Here is a 22,002-nt window from a genome sequence, read left to right on the forward strand (position 1 = left end):
AAACCTGGGCTTCCATACCACCTCAGCAGTGCCACAAACTGATCACCTCCATGCCACGCCGAATTGAGGCAGTAATTAAGGCAAAAGGAGCCCCTACCAAGTATTGAGTACATGTACAGTAAATGAACATACTTTCCAGAAGGCCAACAATTCACTAAAAATGTTTTTTTTTTATTGGTCTTATGAAGTATTCTAATTTGTTGAGATAGTGAATTGGTGGGTTTTTGTTAAATGTGAGCCAAAATCATCACAATTAAAAGAACCAAAGACTTAAACTACTTCAGACTGTGTGCATTGAATTTATTTAATACACGAGTTTCACAATTTGAGTTGAATTACTGAAATAAATGAACTTTTCCACGACATTCTAATTTATTGAGCTGCACCTGTATATTAAAGAGAGGTCCAGTTTGTGGAGGTTCTCGCTGTCCCCCAAACATAGACGTACCCTCTGAAGCATGGACTCAGACCAGTGCCCCCCGCTGGGCTCCATCGCCCACTGCAGCACAGCTCCCAGAATCCCCAGCAGCACGTCACACTGCAGTATGTTCACCAGGCTGGCAAACAGCGGACTGAACCGAGGCAGAACAGGTGGAGGCAGAACTACAACAAACACATGAAAATCAGTTTTAACACTGGCACTGTCATCACATAACAGCGGGGCTACACAATTAATCAGAGTAAACCAAAACACATTATTTAATGAAATACATGTGTAAGCAGCTAAAGAGATTATCAGCAAAAGAGAAGCTTTCAAGTAGGGATGTCACGATACCAAAAATCTAGTAGTCGGTATTGATAACACTGAAAGTACATGAAACTCGATACCAAGTCGATACCATGGGAAAAAAATAACAATAATACATAAACATTAACTCCTTTATTTAACATTACAAAAGCACAACATTAGTGGCACTTGGCCTTCAAATAACACACAAACACACACACCCCTATACTCTGAATGCAAGCATTAGTTTAAATTCACTGACATACTTACTGGCAGGCCGAAAATACTTTTTAAAACCATTAACATAAATAACAATTATTTAAACCAGTAGGCTAATATTAGCCAATAATGTCAATAAGGATAATCCGCGAACGGATACACAACTAATAAACAAGCTGTAAGCTGTCAGACAGTTTACGCGTGTGCGTGATCTTGCGCAGCACTCGTGCTTTCAGAGCTGTGCGCTCTCATTTAAATCTCACACAATCATATATCGCCGCCATCTTTCACGTTTAATTCTTCTGTGTGCTTTTTAGGCGTATTTTCTTCTTCTTTACCCTTTGAGGACCGACTGAAACACTTCCAGGCGTATGCTCTGCCTGCCCCCATCAGTTCCAGAAGAATTGCAGCCTCGCTAGTCGCAAACTTCGATATCATCGGTATTAACGCTACTAAAGAAAAACAAGTACCGGCATGATTTTAAAATGTTTATACTGACTTGGTACCGTAGTATCGGTTCTCATGACATCCCTACTTTAAAGGCTCCCTGCGGACTTCCATCAAAACAAAAGTTTGATACAGCTGTAATGTAAAATTAAATTATATTATTTTTAAATATTTAATTTTATTTCACTGTGAAGTATTACAATATAAATATTAGTAATATATATTTTTGTATTTAGCAATTTATTTGGTAATACTAGAAGTAGAACTAACAACAACACCAACAATAAAATTATTAATAAATCATTAAATTACTATTTTAAATGAATTATTATTATTATTATTATTATTATACTGTGCAACCTTAAAAACAAGCACAGCAAATTTTGCAGCCCAACATAATGCTATGAATGTTTTCTGTGCTGCCCAATTTATATCACCATCCTCACCATCCTCAAAATTTGTCAATAAAAAGTGATTCAGAACTATAGGAAAAAAAAAAAATTAAACAAGCCACTTTAATTACGCAATGTGCTTTTCTGAGTGAAACGTTTGAATTGTTTGCCCACACCTAATGTATGGGTGTGTGTGTGTTAGTTTAGTACCTGAATCTTCCCCATTTCGCCTCTTCATTTTTCTCTGGGCCTCTTCAGCCTGAAGGACAAAAAAATAAATAAATAAAATGGATTATTAACTATTGTTCTTTGTGAGTTTCAATTTCGATAATGCAGCGTTACCTTAGACTGGTCAGCTCTGGAGTAATGGTGGAAGTAAAGGTTGAACATCTTGGCACACTCTGGCCTGAGTTTATAAAGTCCTCTACCAGTCACACCAGGCTTCCTGTACGACACAATTCACACAGGCTTACACACAGACAAATTCAACTCTTCGGACAACACTCTTTTCTTAAGGACACTCACTTAAATGAAGCCACACTGTCGATGACCCTCTCCATGCCGGTTTCCTTATTCTCCTGTGTGCAGAAGGGTGTGTAAAATTCATTAGCACAAACTACAACTAGGTGGCAGTCAAATACAAAAAAAAAAAACCTGTTCCGCTCATCTGTCCTGCTTTAGATCAACGGGAACTTTACGACAAGATCAATCCTTATTCAATTTAATTTTCTGACTTTCATGTGTATTTGTAAGTTGTTATATCAGCACAGAGATCTCTTATAAAGCTATTCTCGGTTTAATACAGACCATGATTATGGATGGGATTTGTACAGAATTTAATGATGGTTCACTAATGGCAGAAATTAACTGCTTTATACAATTATTGGAATAAGAAGGCTAATACTGTTCACATTTTTTAAATGATTGCATCTAGTAACTTACTTATCTCTCCTATATTTGCGTAATGTTTTTTTTTTTTTTTTTCAAAGCTAACAATTACTTATGATCTTGGGCAAGGGTGAAGCAGTGAGGGTTGACTTACATTCTCAGGCAGGGCTTTGACCAGCTCGCTGTGGGCCATGGGTCGAATGCATAGCTGGTGAACGATCTCTCGCCTTATCTCATCAGAGCACTCCACCTGACCAACACCTGCTGTGTATCGCTCCCCTGCAGGAAAGAAAGAAACAAAGCATGAAAGACATTTTTTAAACTTTCTATGGTGTCAAATAAGCTTAATACATCCGTATGACAACATTTAAAGGATGTGTGTTGAGAAATATTCACTCACCCACGATCATAATGACCAGATGCAGCATCTCTTCAATTAGTGTGTTATTCTGCTGAACCACATCCTGAGAGACAGAGAGAGAAACACGTCACTGGCAAAACAAATGAGTGCAAGCAGAGAGAAATCAAGTAAAGAGAAAAGAAATGGGGACAAAAAGTGGTTTGGAAGCAAGCAGACCTTGTTAGCGTTCTCTCTGCTGTATCTCTTTCTGCAGTCTGCTGAGCTGAAGATATGATAGAGCTCAAAACGGCTCAACATGATCATCAGGAAGTGGTTTGGATCCATCATGGAAGCTCCAGCCTAGATCCAAAAACAGCATGAATAAGAACTTATACTTACCATAGAGAAAATAAATCAAATTGTGCTAAAAGGTTTCTTGTGCTTTGCTTTCATAATAAATAAGCACATTTTCCTGCCAAACTGTCATTAATGCAATGCATCCAGATGTCTGATATTCTCCATAGGTTCTTGGTTCTCTACAATTTTAATAATATCAGTGTTTCAGCACTTTAACCAATGAATTTCAATGACACATTTTGGAGAGAAATATCAGTCAAATTATCATTGTGTGTATAAGCATTAACATTCTTATTTTTAAAAAAATGTATAAAGCAATTAATTTCTAATTTGCTTACTCCCATGCCTAATTATGGTCTATATTAAGCAGAGCTTTATCTCTGTGCTGAATTAGCAACTTACATAAACACAAAAAATTATATTTGTTCAATATTTAAAATATAACACAGGATTGTCCTGAAGGCTCTTTTTGTATGTGACTGTCATTAACTAGGAAAAATGCATATTGACTAGAGACATTTCTATAGCTTAAGGCAGAAGAAGAAAAAACCTAATTAATCAGGTTTTCCATCACTGTGGACTATTTTCCACATAACAGTAATGCGAATATTGGTACAGAAAATTGTGATTGCAACATTTTTAGCCCATTACATTGAACACAACTATTTTCATTAATTAAAATGAATGCAATCCATTTTTTTTTTTTTACTAAAATAGATTTCTTCATGTAAACTTATAAATAAACTGTTTTTGTTTTCATTTTGGAATTAAATACTTTTTGGTTAATAATTTTGGAATTTCACGCTACTGACCTGAAGCATGCTGAGGTCTTTATCGAACATCTCCACTCTACACTTCACATTGTGATAATAATAGATCTGCAAAAACAATCCAAGAAAAAGCACAATATGTTTTATGAAAAGGCATTAACACTGCTAAATGTCTTGACTATTAAAATAAAACACATTTATAAGCTTCTTACCTGATTGACCAAAGAGAAGCCATTTCTTCTCCACATCCCAGCATGCACCTGGGCACAGAGTACAAGGCAGCGAAGCGGATGCTCGATCAACATGGGTGGACTCAGTTCACTCTGTGAAAGACAAAAGAGGCCTCAGAAAGCACCAAGATTGTCTTGCAACAATTCTCATGAACCAAAACCCCCAAACTTACCAGTGGCAGCTGCTCAGGGAATCGATAGGCAACCTCAGTTTTGCTCAGCAGAGCATGTAAACCTAACAGGAAGAGAGAGTTGCGGCTCAGTTAATATATGATGTGGTTACTTCCATCAACCACTACAATTTCAAAAGTGAACTCTTATATTCCATACACACGCAATGATAATTCAAAGAACTCTACCAGATTTATTCTCAAAATTTTGTAGCATGTATATGGCCTTACTGCACTGTGTGAAAACATGTTCGACTGACCTGCTAAAAGCCGGGACACAGGCAGGTGTATGCTGACTTTCTCCTGAGAAACGCAGTAGCGGATGGTGTCGACGGAGTGGCCGCACATGCTGAGGGTTATGGGCTGCTCCCCATCTGTGAAACCACTGTGGCAGTGAGTCAGCGCACTCAGGCACTTCTTATAGGCTTCGATCAGCACTCGCTCCTGTACACACAACAAATAACAGACTTATATCAAGGCCCCATGGTGCATTATGGGTACTAAAGTGACTCTGTGTCTAACATGCACTTACATCACTGGCACACCATTCCTGCATCATAGAGATGATATGTGTGAGCTTCATCTGTAAGGTGAACGCTGCCTCCCATTCTGGCTCCATCTCTATGTGCTGCCCCACCTGACGCACTACAGGGTCCATTCCCTGCAAAGAGGACACACACACACACACACACACAAACCACTGTTTCAGTGCCCAATTTTAAATATCACTGACACACAATTTTAAAATCAGATTGGTATAGTCACCTGCATGCATTTTAGCAACTCCAAGAAAGCATCGAAACTTTCCAGATACTTTTCCCTGAGTTGGTCGGTCCACTCTGTTGGACGGCTTATCAGGACATACCTGCATCCAAAAGAAATACATCATGACACACATCTCGAGGAATGGGAATTTTAGACACAAAAAGATAAATGTATATGAAGTCCTTCCTGTGTAACTGGGCGGACATGCTCAGTATCTTACTTGAAGTCTCCTATAAGGCTCTGGACTCGGCGGAATTTGAAGGCCTGTTGTGCAGTGTAGCGTTCAAACTGAAAGCGGCCCTGCAGGTCTCTGTGTCTGAGGTGGTCCATGAAGGTGCGGATGATGGTGGTCATCAGGTTCTCTTCTGTGATCAACATCCGCGCCTGGAAAATAGCACATACACCACTGCCACATCTGACAGACCGTTGGAGGTTTGGGTGGTAAGCTGTTTTTCTATATGCAAAATTCACATTTATTGAGAGGAGAAGTTGAGACAGAAGAGAACGCAAAAACTAAGGCAAGGGAAATGGAAAGGAAGGAGGAAAGAGAGGATAAAGCAGATGTGGAAGTGCAGAGAAAAATTAAAGAGGAGGAGGGAAGTGGATGAGGATGAAGAGGATGAAAACAAGAAGAGTAGTGAAGGAACCGAAAATAATTTTTTTGGTTTTGGCAAAACTAAATTTACTGACGTTTTATTAGTACTTCTCCAATTATGCATTTTGACTATGTCAAGCTACAACAGCTAACAGCTGTTAGGACAATACTGATATCTTGATTTTAATTGATCTACAATTTTGGTTTGATGTAGGAACAAAACTTCTCTAAAACATTATTTGATGCGTGCATACCATCCAATAATCTCAATAAGCTTTATTTTTTACTTTTGATATGAAAGTCTAAAAGCTATCAAATTCTGATAACTTAAAAAAATCTAATAAAAGAACTTGTAAACTATGTCAAGTAACTTTACATTTACCTCAAGAAAGCCATTCAATGTCCATATCTCATTAGTCAGCTACAAAAAAATAATAATTCTAGGAGTATTTTGCTAAATATATGCACTATATTACAAATTCAATATATTCTTTACCTGTTAGTGATGTCTTGTTTATTGTATGTTTAAGTACATTTGTCATGAAAACAAGTTATTACAGTAAATTTTAATATTTGTATTTCAACTGTAACATAATTATATAATTAAAAATTTGACTTACAAGTTATGTGCAACTTTATATTTGCATACAATTACTTTATAGCTTTATATTTGCATATATTTGCATACAATTAAGTTTTATTTGAGTGTTGATTACTAAATAAATCTGATTATTAATTGATTATTATACTATTTTTGTATTTGGCTAACTGAAAACTTCAATTTCAGTTTTGATAAAATAATAATAATAATAATAATAAATATAGCTGCAAGCAGCAATTAAGGGGCCAAGCACAGCAGAGAGAAATGAGGAGCTAAGCATGGCATGGAGCATCAGACCAACTGCAACAATGAGTAATTAAAGCAATTTTAGTATGATTTTAAGCAAAATGGCTGAAAAATCATAAATACAACTTCTGGTAATATGATTTAATGGCACATCAGTTTTGGCCAATAGGTGGCGCTGTCATCAAATCGATGTGGTATGTTCTGTGTGAGGTGACAATGACACATACAAAGTTTGGTACCAATATGTCAAAGCTTTGCAGAGATACAGCCTTAGAGTCATTTTGGCATTATGCCTCAAATTTGTAGCGGCACTATACAAAAACAGTTTCGTCTATCGACACGAAATCCATAACTTTTTGTCAACACAGTCTGAAGATGATCTGACTCGATTTTTGGTAAAAAAAAAAAATTGGACCAACAGTCTAAGAGGAGTTCGAAAAAGTACGTTTTCAACAAATCAAAATGGCGGACAGGAACTTTAGCCGACTACGGCAAAATTGGTATCTGTGTTTTCAGCATGACCCAAGGAATATTTTGATAGTTTCATCACAATAGGCTAATGCAATAAAAAGTTATTAGAATGTATGGAAATTTCATTATTAATGGTTAATGAATGGTTTATTACTTTTGACCAATAGGTGGCGCTGTTACCAAATTAATGTGGCATGGTCAGTGTGAGGGGCCAATGGCACATACAAAGTTTGGTGTCAATATGTCAAAGCTTTGCAGAGATACAGCCTCAGATGCAGTTTTGCATCTTTCCAGCAAATTTATGGATGCAATAAACGAAAACAGTTTTGTGTATCGACACGAAATCCATAACTTTTTGCAAGCATGGTCTGAAGATGGTGAAAATCGGACCAATGGTCTAGGAGGAGTTCGAAAAAGTAGGCTTTCAATATTAATCAAAATGACGGACAGGAAGTTTGGCCAATTTTGACAATTGATATCGACGATTTCGGCATGATCCAAGAAATCTATCAACATCAGTCTCATTACAATAGGCTAACGTAACCAAAAGTTATTAGCATTTTTAGAAATGTTATTATAACTTTTGACCACAAGGTGGCGCTGCCCCCAAACTTTTTGAGTACCATCAGGGCATGGTGTCGAAAATGCACACAGAGTTTCGTAACAATGCGTCAATGTGTTCGTAAAATACAGCATTTTATGACAAAATTAAAAATGGCCAACTCGGCATGCTTCACTGAATATAAATAGACCAGTTTTGTGATTTTTGGCCAAACCACTGAGAAGTTATAAGCAAAAATAGACATTTTTCATATCTCCTGACCATTAGGTGGCACTGTGCCGAAACACTGGAGGTAGCCTCAGGTCATGCTTGTTATAACATACACCAAGTTTGGTCTCAATACGCCAAACCATTGCGGAGATATAGCCTCACATCCGTTTTTGCGTGCTTTTCGTAGAATTTGTTCGCGCGTTATTCGAGAACGGTTTGGCTAATCAACTTCAAGTCCATAACTTTTTGCCAGCATGGTCTGAAGATGATCTGAGCCAATTTTGGTGAAAATCAGACAAACCATCTAGGACGAGTTCAAAAAAGTAGGTTTATCGAACTATTAAAAAATTTGCGAATAAACTAAACCTTGCGATTTTTTAATTTTGGACTTTTTACATTTTGGACATTCAACTTGGCATGAGCCAAGGTTTCAGAAGAAAAAATAATTTTCCTTCTGTGCCTTACAGTTCAAAAGTTATTAGCATAAACATGAGTGAAACTTTGGACAAGTGGTGGCACTAGAGAGTTTGAGTTAGAGACTCCAAACTTGCTGTGGTTAATGTTGAGACTGTCCTCTATCCGTGAGCCAAATTTCACAACTTTACCGCAAGCGGTTCTATGGGCTGCCATAGACTTCCAGAGCGGAAGAAGAAGAAGAATATAAGAACGCCAACGGATACAATAGGTGCCATCGCACCTTCTGTGCTTGGCCCCTAATTTCAGTGCATCACAGTAAAGAGTAAAGAGGAAGGAACCAAGAGTAAGGAAAGAGGAATGAACAATTGTAAAAAGATACAGGAAAAATGGAAAGGGAAGAGAAAGCATTAAAATAAAATGTAAAGAGAAAAAGGAAACGGAAGCAGCGACCAAAAACCCGAAATGACAAGCTTCTTCCTCATGGCAGGCCATCTCTCCCTGCACATACTTACCAGAGAAGGCACGGTGAACATTTGCACAGAAAGATCAGTGACTGAGAACTCCCTGTCATGGTCGTCCTTCACGTAGTCATTCTGCAAGCGCTCATAGTTCTGCAGGCAGTGGTGAAGGAGGCAGAGGAGAGGAGAAAGAGGCAGAAGAGAGAGGAGAGGTGTGTGGGATTGGCGGTACTCACCACAGTGGGGGCGGTGAAGAGCTGCACTGACAGAGAAGTCACTGACACTACACGCTCGTGATCGTCCTCCATAAAATCTGTCTGGAGGCGCCGGTAATTCTAAGGGAAGGGGGGAAGGGGGCAGATTCACCTTCCGGGTCAGAGGTCAGGGGCATCTGCAGTTACGTCCCCCGACTCGGTTCTGTGTCTGGCGCATACGGCTTGAAGTTACACCGTGGCACTGGGGCACATGTGGAGCCAGGGGACTCGAGCTAAAGCTAAACTTTACACACTGACTTTCTAGAGTTGTTTAAGCTAACTGAGTTAGGGCCCTATGGTTTCTGCAATGTGGAAAACACAAACAGAATTGTGGAATGGAGTCATAAATAAAATACCATATAACGTGGAGCATCACTGAATTATGCACAATTTAAATAAACAAATCAAAAGCAGGGCTGTACACTTAAAATCATATCACAATATGGAAAATGATTGAGTTTCATTTACTGCACATTCTTAATCATGCTTAATGCTTGTGGTGTTTTCAGCATCCGCAGTCTCATTATATGAGGACATGAAAACATGAACTTCATCTCCAGAGCTGCTCTGAGAGTCACTTCACCAGCATTTTGCCATTTCATTTGATAAAACTATCATCATACACACACTCACAGAAACCCAAAGGTCTTCACAACAACCCATCCCAATAAAAGTTTGGGTTAACTTTAAGAAACTGTGAGAGAAATGCATCACTATTGTACAGTAGAATATACTTATCAAAATAATCAATCTTTATTTTTAAAGAATCAGGCCATTTTTCATGCAAGTTTTAATTTTAACAGTAAAACTCCATTTTGCAGCACTTGGTTTCCCAAAAAATAAAAGCAAGTGTTCGATTTTAATTTGATTACATTTCAAAAGATTAATTTAATATTTCATGCCTTCATTTGATCACAGGTATTTTTCATTACAAGTTTAAATCATCATTTAAAAAATTATAATAAATAGCACCAACAACACAGAACTTCTGAAAAAAAAAGTAATAAAATAAAACATGTTTCAGGACCAAATTATTAATAAATGTATTTAATTATTATTAAATAAAAATATTAATTATTTGTAATAAATTATTAAATTAAGTAGAAAACAAATGTAATCCAGAAATATTCAAATGGACAAATTTGAGAAAAAAAAAATAATAAAACAGATTTCACAGGGCCCTACATCAGAGTGCACTCTAAGAAAAAGATTTCCTGCTGTCACAGCATGACTCGGTCAGTCGGAGGACTGCAGCTGGCAGCGAGTCAAAGACAGCATGAGTCATAGTATCTCTCTCTATTACACATGCTCTCTCTCTGAGACGATACCCCTCACTGAACAGCGAATGGCTGCTCAAACTCTCTTATCCTCCCAGATCAGCTGAATCAAACTGAGTGTGAGGTGAAAGTGAACTGGATATTCAAGTGTCAAACTTGGCACATTCTAACATCAATTCTGTTTCATATGGTGGTGCAGCAAGTTTAATCTACACCATTTTGTTGATTACCACAGAAAATAATTTCACCAGTTTGCAAAAACAAACAAAACTGTATTTTCAGTATCACACTTACACTGGAATGTGTGTGGAATTTGCTCCATTTAAAATGTTTTAATAACTAAATCCATGTGAATACTGTGTGGAAATTATCGGCATGATATAAGATAGTAACTTTAGTTAGAAGGCAATTGTTTTCATGCTAGGCTAATGTTAACAAGTATCATGTTTTGTGGCAATGCTTTTGAAAATGTTTATTCTTAAGTGATGCCTTGCACTATTATGGAAGCTTGTTTCTGCCATTGAATAAAAAATAGGGATGCACGGATATGAAAATTTAGGCCGATACGATAACCGATAATACTTTAAATATGAAAGCCGATAACCGATATGTTGGCCGATAAATCTAAATCCAAATTTTTATATAATTTTTAAAAGGCTGATTACCAAAAAAGTCTCACCATTAAAAGGCATTAAACACTTCAACATAAATCAAACATAAAGCAGCCTTACAAATAAATAAAATAATGCTTAAATAATGCAAACAAGTCACTGGACAACATTACTTAAGTGTAAAAAAAATAAAATAAATCAAAAATCATGTGCCATGGTTAAATTAAATGGTCTAACCTCCGCACTGACAATAATTAAATTATTTTAATTAAACCATATTGTTGATGAAAATAATAAGATACAAATAAAAGTGGTGGTGATTATAAATAATATATCAATTATTTTGAAAAAGCAGTATCTTAAATTAATACCACCGTTTCAAATAGCAGCACTGCTGATTGAGCTGCTGCGCTGTAGCTGAAGAGCTGAATGAACACCAGTAAACTGAAGCACTTTGTTAGCGGGTTAATTATTCTATATGAGAATCAGATCTTCATACAACATAAACATAATATTATAAATTATATGCACAAAAAGAAATGCACAAGTGAACTCGAACTAAGTTACACGCTAGTCAGATGTGTAACTCGTGGACGCGCTCTTGGTTCTTCCCATAACGCGATGAAACACGGCAAATAAACCCAAAGAATTCACAATTTTTTTTTATTACGGTAATATTCTCTTTATAATGTTATGTATATGACATTCCCAATTACAGTTATTAATGTTGTGCATTGCTGTTCGAGCTGCATGCGCTGAAGCTGAACAGCTGAATGAACACCGGTAAACTGAAGTGCTGCCAGCTTATTTAACTCAAGAAAACGCATCGTATATGAGATTAATCAGATATTTATACAACATAAACATAATATTACAAATTATATATGTCAGTGTTTCCCCTGCCATTATATTAGGGGGGCGGCCCGCCACCCCAACGGCACCCCCTGCCCCCCTTGAAGGTCAAGTTAATTTTATTTAATTATATTTTCTCTATAGCGCCAGATCACAACAGAAGTCATTTAAAGTTACCTTTTCCGATAGAACGGGTCTATACCTTGTTCTTTTATTAAACGAACTAAATAGCCTTATGTTATTTATCTTATTTACATGACGGCATGTCATTTCGGTCTCTACGTTATGGTCGCGCTCTCTGTATCACGCACAGCGGAGTTCCACCCCGATGCGCGTGCACATGCACACACACACACACACACGTGCGCGCACACACAAGTGAGCACACTCCCACTAGTATTTGTAAATATTAAGCTGCAAAACGACTATTTAAATATGAATTCTGTCATTTGAGTAAAACTGTCCTCATATCATATACACACAGAAATGTAAAGGTATTCACGGCAACCCGTCAAAATAAAAGTTTGGTTTAACTTGAAGGCAGTACGGCAGAAAAATATTACTATTGTTCAGTAGAATGTAGGCTGCTACTACTACTACTAAAATTATTAAAACCTTATTTTTAAGGAATAATCATACAACATACAATCAATGTTTTATTTGTAATATTAAATGACCTTTATTTTCCAAAAAATAAAATGTGTTTAATTTTCATTACTTAAAAGATAGATTAAATGAATATTTTATGCCATAAAAAATGTTTTAATACACAAAGAATTTCTGAGCAAAAAAAAATCATAAGGCTAAGGTAAGAATAAATTAAACTTGTTTTTATGCTTTCAAATAATTAGACATGTTAAAACAGAATTTGGTAACAATAAAACATTTCATAGGGCCCTAAACATGTAATTTTTGTTAAACTTTTAATAAATTGATGTTAAATTGTTTAAGTTTCATGATTGTAATTAATTAGACATGCTTTTTGATTAATACAATTTAATTTAACCATTAAAAAGGAGTCCAGAAGGAGTCCAAAAAAAAAAAAAAAAAAAAAATGCCGTAAACCTAGGGGAAACACTGTGTACAAAAAGACACAAATGCACAAGTGAACTCGAACTAAGTTACGTGCTAATCAGAATGTGTAACTTCTGTTGTGGATGCGCTCTTCCCGCAACGACGCGCTGAAACACGGATACCAAACCGAAATAATTCACAACGTTTTATTATAATAGACTAGTGTTCTCATTATAATGTTATAATATGACAGTCCCAAACATATTTATTAATGTTGTGCGCTGCTGATCACCTACGAACTGAAGCCCTCTATTAGCTTAACCCTCTTAGCGCCAAAGTCGCAAAATTGCGACAAGACGTCACACTTAATCAAATAGACTGTAGTTCCTAATATGGTGTAATATCTCATTTGTATTCCCTACCACTAGATGGCAGACATGCAGTACTTAGATTTTTCCAAAAAACCCTGGCGCCTAAAGGGTTAACCAAACGCATTCTATACGAGATAAATCAGATTTATATGCATAAAATAAACACAATTTTACAACGTACAATTGCACAAAAAGCTGTAAATGCACAAGCGAACTTAACTGTGCTAGTCATGAAGGTGTAGATCCGTTGGATGCGCTCTTCCCATAACAATGCGCTGAAACACGGGCGAATAAAGATTCCATAACATTATTTTACAGTAGCTAATGATCTCATTATAATATGACAGACTTGCCCTGCACATGTTGCAGTTCACTGTATTTTCCTTTTCAAAGTGATTCCAACAATATTTCAAGCAATTAAAAACCATCATGGTGAACAGTGCTCATCTGAAATGTCTCTGCAGGAAATAATGCATTATTTATCGGCTTTAAGATACGATAATGATAACAGAAAAATTAACATTTATCGGCCAATTCCGATATGGTGGCCGATATACCGTGCATCCCTAATAAAAAATATTTAAAAAAAAAAGGTAATTGTGATTTTTTTCTCTCACAATTCTGATTTTTTTCCTAGAGACTATGAGTTTACATATAATATAGAGAGATCAATTGAGAGAGATGTAGACTTGTAATTGTGAGTTATAAAGTCAGAATTGTGAGAAGAGACTGAAGAAGATATTTTTTCCCCTCAGAATTGGATTTTATAACTCGCAACTGCAAATCCGAGAAAAAGACAGAATTGCAATTGCATATCTCGCAGTTCTGAAATTATAGCTCACAACTGCAAGTTTTCATTTTAGTTTATATAAACTCAGAATTCTGAGAGGAAAAAAGGTCAGAATTGTGAGATATAAACTTGCAATTGTGAGATGCAAACCAGGAATAGGCAGAATTCTGAGTTTATATCTCACAATTTTGACTTCTTTTCTCAGAATTGTGAGATAAAAAAAAAAACACAATTACCTTTTTCTTAATCCCATTCCTCAGTTATCATGAGAATGCAAACTCTAGTGGGTAAATGTGCAAAATTTTCTCCACTTTTTGGTCCTTCATGTGGTTTACTGTCAATATAAAGACTGTGCCATAGCAAATTGAAGTCTTACCTTTGCAAACTGGATTGCGAAAAGTTTCTTGTACTTTGTATCCATGAGTAGGCTGCTCATAAAGAGCTGGTGGTAAACATTTCTTGCTCCTGCAGGAAACACAAGATTAGATACTTGGATTAGAATTTAACTTGGAGAATCTCACAAAACCCATCAAGGACATGTTCCAGACATAATTCACCCCGAAAACAAAAGAATCAAATAAGAAATTATGGTTACACTTCATTTTCTAGTATACAATACATTTAAGTAAATAATTAAGTATTGAGCAATATTAATTAGCATGTACTTTCTATAGGGTTAGTTGCTTTTAATTACACATAGTTTACTATAATGTGTAACAAGAACACTGAGAATGGAAAGACACTCAACTAAAAATAATGGGAATAAAAATGTAAAACGTACAGACACATGACAGTAATGAGACTTGGAAGGGAAATCAGTCTTGTCAGTCATGAAATGCAATAATAGTTGGATAAATACCCCAAATAAATTTCACTTGTCCTAAAATATACTTCATTTTCCTAGAATACTAAACATCTTAATCTGTTTTTCTTTTGATTTTGGGGTAAAGTGTGATATGAACATGCTTTCATGGCATTCACTGGGCTGTGTGTTTCTCCAGTGCTGCAGTATCTCAGTAGAGCTGATGTCAGCACATTAATTCATTCACCTTTCCACATCTTGGAGTCACAGAGCATGAGCGTGTCCACTAGAGAAGAGTTCTCTCCCTCCGGTCCTCGCTGCAGACCCACCTGACACAGGATCCTCCTCAGAGCATCTGATAGGAACAGCAATAAACTCAGGCACTGATTCTTCACAAACACTGACACAAGGCACACTGCTACATCATGACAAAAGAAATCAAATTTGCCTTGAACTTTTGACATAAGAGGACTTTGTACCATTAAATCATCCTGCAAGTTTCATAGATTAAAACGTCCTCCACATTATGTGTGTGTGTGTGTATGAAACGGCTGACACTAGCCTACATTGATGCAAGCACCGTTATAATCACTGCTGCGGTCTACACTTGACACAGTATACAGATACGCGTTCAGTTTCTCACGTTCTCCAGGCATTTGAGCTACTCCTAATAACAGGACAACTGGAAGTGCAAACAATGTTCGCTTTTACGCATCCAGTTTAATGGCATCCCCGGATTGCATCGGAGTATCAAGTCTTTGTTCGAAGCATTGTTTTGTAAACGTGGCACAATATCATGGAGAGTATGCAATGAAACTTCTGTTGAAACAGGAAGCAGCCAACTGTATTGGATCTGGCAGCAGCTCCATCATAAACCATAAGTAAATGATTTCATAACGCTTTGTCTCTAAATGGCAGTTTTCAGTTTTCTAAACACTCTTGTGCAATAATATGGGACTGATAGTGTTTCATGAAATGATGTTAATCATAACAGTGGCCATTTACTGACAAGCCTTAAAGGAGCTGCCCATTAAAAAGAGATCATTTCAGACAGAGGGTAAGAATGAGGGTTGAAAATAATTGTCTTTCTACATATATGTTTTTGGTGCAAAAGTGAACTTCAGGGAACATATTAAAATAGCAATAAAAAAAAAATTCAATGTCATTACCCATTTAAACACCTAAAACTGGTGGTAGCATTTGGTAAACTGATAATTACTGGAACCATAGCAAAAACAACAAAATATCAGCCATTAAAGCCAAATTTATTGCAACTGCTAAATGGAAAATAATTTGGCATTGCAGAAGATAAATCAGAAACTGAACAATAAGGCTTTTCTAAAAGAGATTGAAAGGAAAGAATTCAAAGGAGAGAGAAAAAAAGAAAGTGAGAGAAAGATGCAGAAACTGACCTGAGTATCTGATGATTTGGCCGAGCCAGGTGAGAGCTTTGAGCGCAAAACACTGATGAGCCACTACAGAAGAGTGCATGACTTGAACCCGCAGGGGTTTCGTCTGCCGACTCGTGTTCCTCTGCAAAACATGTGTCCAAACAAACAAACTACATTTACACAAGCATTTTAATGATGCTTTAATCTCTGAAAAGTTGCCCACACAGTGCTAAAGTGTTGTGGATGGTTGCCAAGGGGTGCTATAATGTCCTTCCTTCAATGTCAGTCTATGGGACTGACTGCTTAGAGACTTTAAGTCACATGTATGTAGCACAACAATGCGAGGACACGCAAGAAACCAAAGTTTGATATTTATGGCAATAATGATAATAGGTAATTGTGATGTTTGTTTAACCAAACACAACTAACAATCTTGTTTGTGAACTATGTATCATTGCCTGATGCTGAAACTGCTGTATGCAAATTGGGGAGCATTTCTGCATAAGACTTAAACGAATGTCCTAGTTAAGCAGACCTTTCAGTACAAAGATTAAAAAACTCAATCGCTTTACACATCTGAGGCAAACTGATGGGATTTGTAATTGTTCAGGACTCACCACAATAACAGATTTGGCCTGCTCACAAAACTGGAAGTCCCCAAAGCGAACAGACTTCCTGCCCTGAACACAGTGAACAGAAGTAATCAATGAACAAAAGCAAGAACAAGCTGTGCTTAACCTTAAGCCTGAATCGTGGCACTGTGGAACTAGTCTCGCGTAGCCAGACCTTCAGACTGACGGCTAAAGGTCTGGAATCCATGGCAGCTTTCATTGGCCAAGGCCCACCCATGAGGCCGTTTGACCGACACGTCAAACAATCAATCACAGTTTGTTTCGTTCAGCGTCACGTTTAGAGACTTTAGAGACCAGCGTGGAAATGTCGCCACAATAACAGACCGATGTGTAAAACTCTCGGACGTATTTTAAAGGGTGTATTCACACCTGTCTTGTTTGGTTCGATTGAATCGAACTCAAGTTCGTTTCGTCTCTTGGTACGGACCTTTTTGGCAGGTGTGAATACAGCAATCGCACTCGGGTGCGGACCAAACAACCGCTCCGAGACCCAGCTGAAGAGGTGGTCTCGGTCCGTTTCCAAACGAACTCTGGTACGGTTCGTTTAAGGTGTGAATATGACTAGGGATGTAAGAAAATATCGATACACGCGAGTATCGCGATATTTTGTTTGGCAATACTCTATCGATTCTCAAAAATGGAATATCGATATTTAAAAATAAAAAAAAATCATACAAGATTCATGGCAGTTGTTTCGTTTTGAGTTTATATCTAGCCCACTAGATAGCAGTCTTCATCTCTGAACTTAAACAGTGACAGGAAATACTAGCATTAGGGCACGCTACTAATGTTAAGAGTTAATATAGTACGCTGCTAGTAATGGAGGATGAAAGAATTGTCCCAGTTCCTGTTTTGGTGTACAAAGCTGAAGTGTGGAGTCATTTGGGCTTTTGTGGTGACGTCCACCGCAGGACCGTGGCGCGGGCGCCACCTCGGTTCCGCCGCTTGGCGCGTCCCGTGTGAGCCTGGCGCAGCTTTCTCTCGTGGTGGGGGCGTTTTGTGCAGTTGGGGCGGTGCGCACGTCACAGTCTCAGCGATTACACGCGGAACATAAATTCAAACTGAAAAACCTGTGAAATCCAAGTGGAAAGGTTCTGAGAATATTCAACATCTGTATTTATTTTATTGCTTTACAATTGTTTTCTTTAGGAATCCTGCAAGCACTTTATTTTTCATTGATATTAAGCAGATGTAATTATTTTGTTCAGATCAAAATGTTATGACATTGTATGTTACAATCGTAAACTTAAATTGTGAACCTTTAAAGCAGGGTCTAAAAATATATATGGTCTTTTTATAAAATACCTTTTATACGTATTATACATTTAACTAAAGGATCCTGAAAGCACAAATTTTTCCCCCTTTACTCGTACTGCACAAAAAGTGGTTCAATAACGTTGAATGTTACAGGGACTGATTAATGCAAATGCAGATCCCACTGTGTTCTGGTTAAATCATTTGTATTTATTTATTGCTAAGGTTTGCATATGGTGGTGTGTTCTTAATGACAACTTTCCTAAAAATATTTCCTATTCCTAAAATAAGAAATATCCCAATATATCGCCTTGCTTACAGTATCGCAATGTATCGTATCGCAACCCCTGTATCGTGATACGTATTGTATCGCCAGATTCTTGCCAATACACAGCCCTAAATGTGACCCGACCTCGATCTGACCCAATTGCAGAAATCACGCTCAGAAACACAGCTCGAGCATATAGTGCTGTTATTTGCATTTCAATGGCTTAAATCACTTGTTTTTAAACCACAATGCTTAAAAACACATGCAAATTATGAGTTTGCACAGCAACGTGATGCGAGCGTGCTAAATAGGCTAAAGCTTGCCGCAAAAATTACCATGACTATGTTGGGGGAAAATAGTAAGGAGATATTTTAATTATTTACTAATAAACTAGTGTTTTATGAGTCAGTGTCGCAAAGAAGTTGATGATCCTGACTCGCCATCTCATCATTGGATGTGCCTTTAGAAAGAAATTCATCTTTACAGATTACATTATTTATTAATAAACTAGTGTTTTATGAGTCAGTGTCGCAAAGAAGTTGATGATCCTGACTCGCCATCTCATCATTGGATGTGCCTTTAGAAAGAAATTCATCTTTACAGATTACATAATAATAATAATAATAATAATAATAATAAGAGTATTTGTTTTGGATTTGAATTATTTCGTTTTGTAGGCATTTAAAGCTTTCTATAGATATATTCATAATGTCTGTAAGGAAAATATTCGCTGAGTTTCGGTTCATTTTTGTGAAGCGCTCCTGTTCAACACCGAGACTGCAAGCGCATCTTATTTGTTTTCTTTATTTTACAATAGCACAACTTTTTCTTGATATTGTGAGTGCACACAAATAAAAATAGACCCTTTACAGTTCCGAACGATGTATTATTCTTACCTTTATGAGCAAAAATTATGGCGTATTTAATTTGTTTCCACTGATGTCCTGAAGTGCGCTTCCACTCTCCGCACAAACCATTGGATATGCACCTAATAGCGCATATTTATATAGGTTAAATGTTTAAACATTGTGATATGCTTTAAGTATTTTATATATATATAGATTTTATTTTCGGCAAGTCATAATTACAACATCGTATGACATTGTCTCATATGATGATTATAAGTTTCTTCATATTGCGTTAGTATCTGATAACACTAAATCAGTAAAAGAATAAAAATTGCACTACAAAAGATCTCCATGATTATCCTGTTTTTGCACTTCCTGTTTTTCCCTGCTTGAGAACTTCTGTCCAATGAATGGATGACCTTAGCACATGTGTTGTTTTGTTTACTATTTCTGGTCTACTTGCAAAAAAGGGCAGTGTGAAAGCGAACCTCACCAAACAAAAAAAATCAACATTGTATTTGGTCCGGACCAAAGCAAGTGAACTAGCGGACTTTCCTGGTGTGAATACACCCAAAGATTCTATGCCGCGAACTTTGAATATTTCACATTAGTGCTGTCAAAAGATTAATCGCATCGATAATAAAAGTTTTTGTTTACATAATGTGTGTATATTTATTATATATATATATATATATATACACACAAACATGCATGTATTTAAGACAAATATGTTATGTTTATATATTAAATATATTTATATATAATATAAAATATAAGAATATGAATATATAAATGTATAAACATGTAAATATTTTCAAAATATATACTGTATGTGTGTGTATTTTTAAATACATAATAAATATACACAGTACACATACATATATAATGTAAACAAACTTTTATTTTGGATGCGATTAATCGCGATTAATCGTTTGACAGCACTATTTCACATATTTTTGAAAATCCAGCGTTTAATTGATCCTGATAAGCGCTCGCAGTTGTGAACAAGACGGCTTTCTTCTTTCGTGTGGGGGTTTGGCGTCACGGCATCTTTGTTTCCAGGTGGAATGTTAAAGAACGCGACACACACGTCTCCCGGAAATCCTGTAAAATTTAACCAATCCGATGACGACTTCGAAACTCCTGAAGTGTTTCCACTTTTGTGTGCCACACGCATCAGACGTTCAGCCAGCGGTCCGTGGGCGTGACGTCTGAGGCTGAGACTACTGTGGAACTAACAGCAGGTGAACTTACATCTCTGTCCACAGTGGTGGCGAAACTGACGGCCTCTTTCTGAGTGCAGTTCACGGCTTTCTGTAGTGTATAGATGACCTGCTCGTACGTGTGGACCTCATCATTGAACAGCATGCAGTAGTACGTGTCTCCACGCGCCCTTGAGAACAAAATAAGCAAGTTACATTTCTCCCAATATACTAACATGCAGTAATGAAAAGCAATCATAAAACATACCCCCCCACCCAAAAAAAAACGTATCTTCCGATTAGGGATATTAAGGATTTAACACCAATAAGCTCCTCAGTCATTTTTGACTGATTTTGTTTTGTTGTTTAAAATAATTGTTTGCTCAATCTGAATGTTGCAAAACTTGGTGACTTTATTAGATATGCAATCTGAACAAAAAAAAAAAAAAAAGGACTTCGATTGATTCTAAATGGCCATAAAAAAAGTGACACACTGGCTGACAAAACTGACTGACCACAGGAAAAGAGCCATTTTTATAGATTAAAATCTATATATCAGCTACAATGTTGAAAAAAAAAAAAAAAACGATATAAAGCGGTGAGACACACAACCATGCACACACAGAGAGAGAGCAAAATGAATGTATGTCTATGACAGTAAGCATTACTGCAAAAATTACACTTCAAAATTACAAAGTGATAGTTAGATAATAGACATTTTCAAAGCATAACATCTAGAATTATTGTGCAGCATTTGGATGCATAGAAAACATCAACCATCTACTGGCAATTAGTGTCATTATTTCTTTTCTTTTTTTGAAAGATGGCAGTAATCTGGCCAAAATAAATGATAAATTCATAAATGTTCTTTGTTTCAACTCAAAGAAGTGTAGTTTAGTTTCAAAAAATTGTGTATTTGCTTATACAAATACTGTTTAAAAAAAAAAAAAAAAAAAAAAAAAAAGTATACACAAAATCTAAAGAGCTACATGACCTAAAATCCCAACAGAAGTAATTTCATGTTAGTACTTCCGAGAAATCAGTTTTACGTCATTTCATAAAAAAAAAAAAAGTTACACTCTTACTGTTCCTGGTCAATATGTGACCTTTCTTCGAAACGCTAAAGAGGGTTAAGAGACCTGGTATAAGTGCTAATGTGTCTTACGGTGGCTCAAGGCCTTCAGGTAGCTCATCCTCTTTTTCCCAGGTGAGCATGTCCACAGCATATTTGAGGATGATGGAGAAAACATTATATGTGCGAGCAATCATCTCATCAGACAGATTAGCCAACGGATCCTGCCAAACAAAACAGGGAACACAAGGGTTTGTTTCCAATTTAACCCATATACTGCTCTAATAATCCTCAAGATTTAGTTAATAGGATGTAATGTTGTGCCTATGAATATTACATCATGCTTAGGGCTGGGTATCGAGTTCGATACTTTTTAGGCACCGGCCAAATTGCCTCGATACCATCGAGTATCGAAAAACGTCTCGTAGTTCGGTACCAAATTTCGATACCTAAGGGGTTAATCTCATCAGCGTCAGTGAGCCAATAAGCCTGCAACCCA

The 22,002-nt window shown here is 36.7% G+C and overlaps 1 protein-coding gene across 1 annotated transcript in view; it reads right to left on the minus strand.

Annotated features, from left to right (window-relative positions):
* Positions 1-22,002, minus strand: part of LOC107669566 (E3 ubiquitin-protein ligase UBR2-like) — a 45,652-nt gene that overhangs the window by 13,799 nt on the left and 9,851 nt on the right. Inside the window, exons 5-25 of the mRNA XM_016461861.1 lie at positions 21,597-21,727; positions 20,484-20,622; positions 16,845-16,907; positions 16,249-16,369; positions 15,084-15,191; positions 14,411-14,499; positions 8,920-9,018; positions 5,526-5,689; positions 5,306-5,405; positions 5,073-5,201; positions 4,801-4,984; positions 4,544-4,605; positions 4,353-4,463; positions 4,183-4,248; positions 3,251-3,373; positions 3,074-3,137; positions 2,828-2,952; positions 2,311-2,363; positions 2,128-2,230; positions 1,996-2,044; positions 449-603 (exon numbers count right to left, since the gene is read on the minus strand). Of these exons, the coding sequence (XP_016317347.1) occupies positions 449-603; positions 1,996-2,044; positions 2,128-2,230; positions 2,311-2,363; positions 2,828-2,952; positions 3,074-3,137; positions 3,251-3,373; positions 4,183-4,248; positions 4,353-4,463; positions 4,544-4,605; positions 4,801-4,984; positions 5,073-5,201; positions 5,306-5,405; positions 5,526-5,689; positions 8,920-9,018; positions 14,411-14,499; positions 15,084-15,191; positions 16,249-16,369; positions 16,845-16,907; positions 20,484-20,622; positions 21,597-21,727 (2,238 nt within the window). The remainder of the gene's footprint in view (positions 1-448; positions 604-1,995; positions 2,045-2,127; positions 2,231-2,310; positions 2,364-2,827; positions 2,953-3,073; positions 3,138-3,250; positions 3,374-4,182; positions 4,249-4,352; positions 4,464-4,543; positions 4,606-4,800; positions 4,985-5,072; positions 5,202-5,305; positions 5,406-5,525; positions 5,690-8,919; positions 9,019-14,410; positions 14,500-15,083; positions 15,192-16,248; positions 16,370-16,844; positions 16,908-20,483; positions 20,623-21,596; positions 21,728-22,002) is intronic.

This window comes from Sinocyclocheilus anshuiensis, unplaced genomic scaffold (assembly GCF_001515605.1).
Source record: "Sinocyclocheilus anshuiensis isolate Anshui unplaced genomic scaffold, SAMN03320099.WGS_v1.1 scaffold460, whole genome shotgun sequence".
Classification (NCBI taxonomy): Eukaryota; Metazoa; Chordata; class Actinopteri; order Cypriniformes; family Cyprinidae; genus Sinocyclocheilus; species Sinocyclocheilus anshuiensis.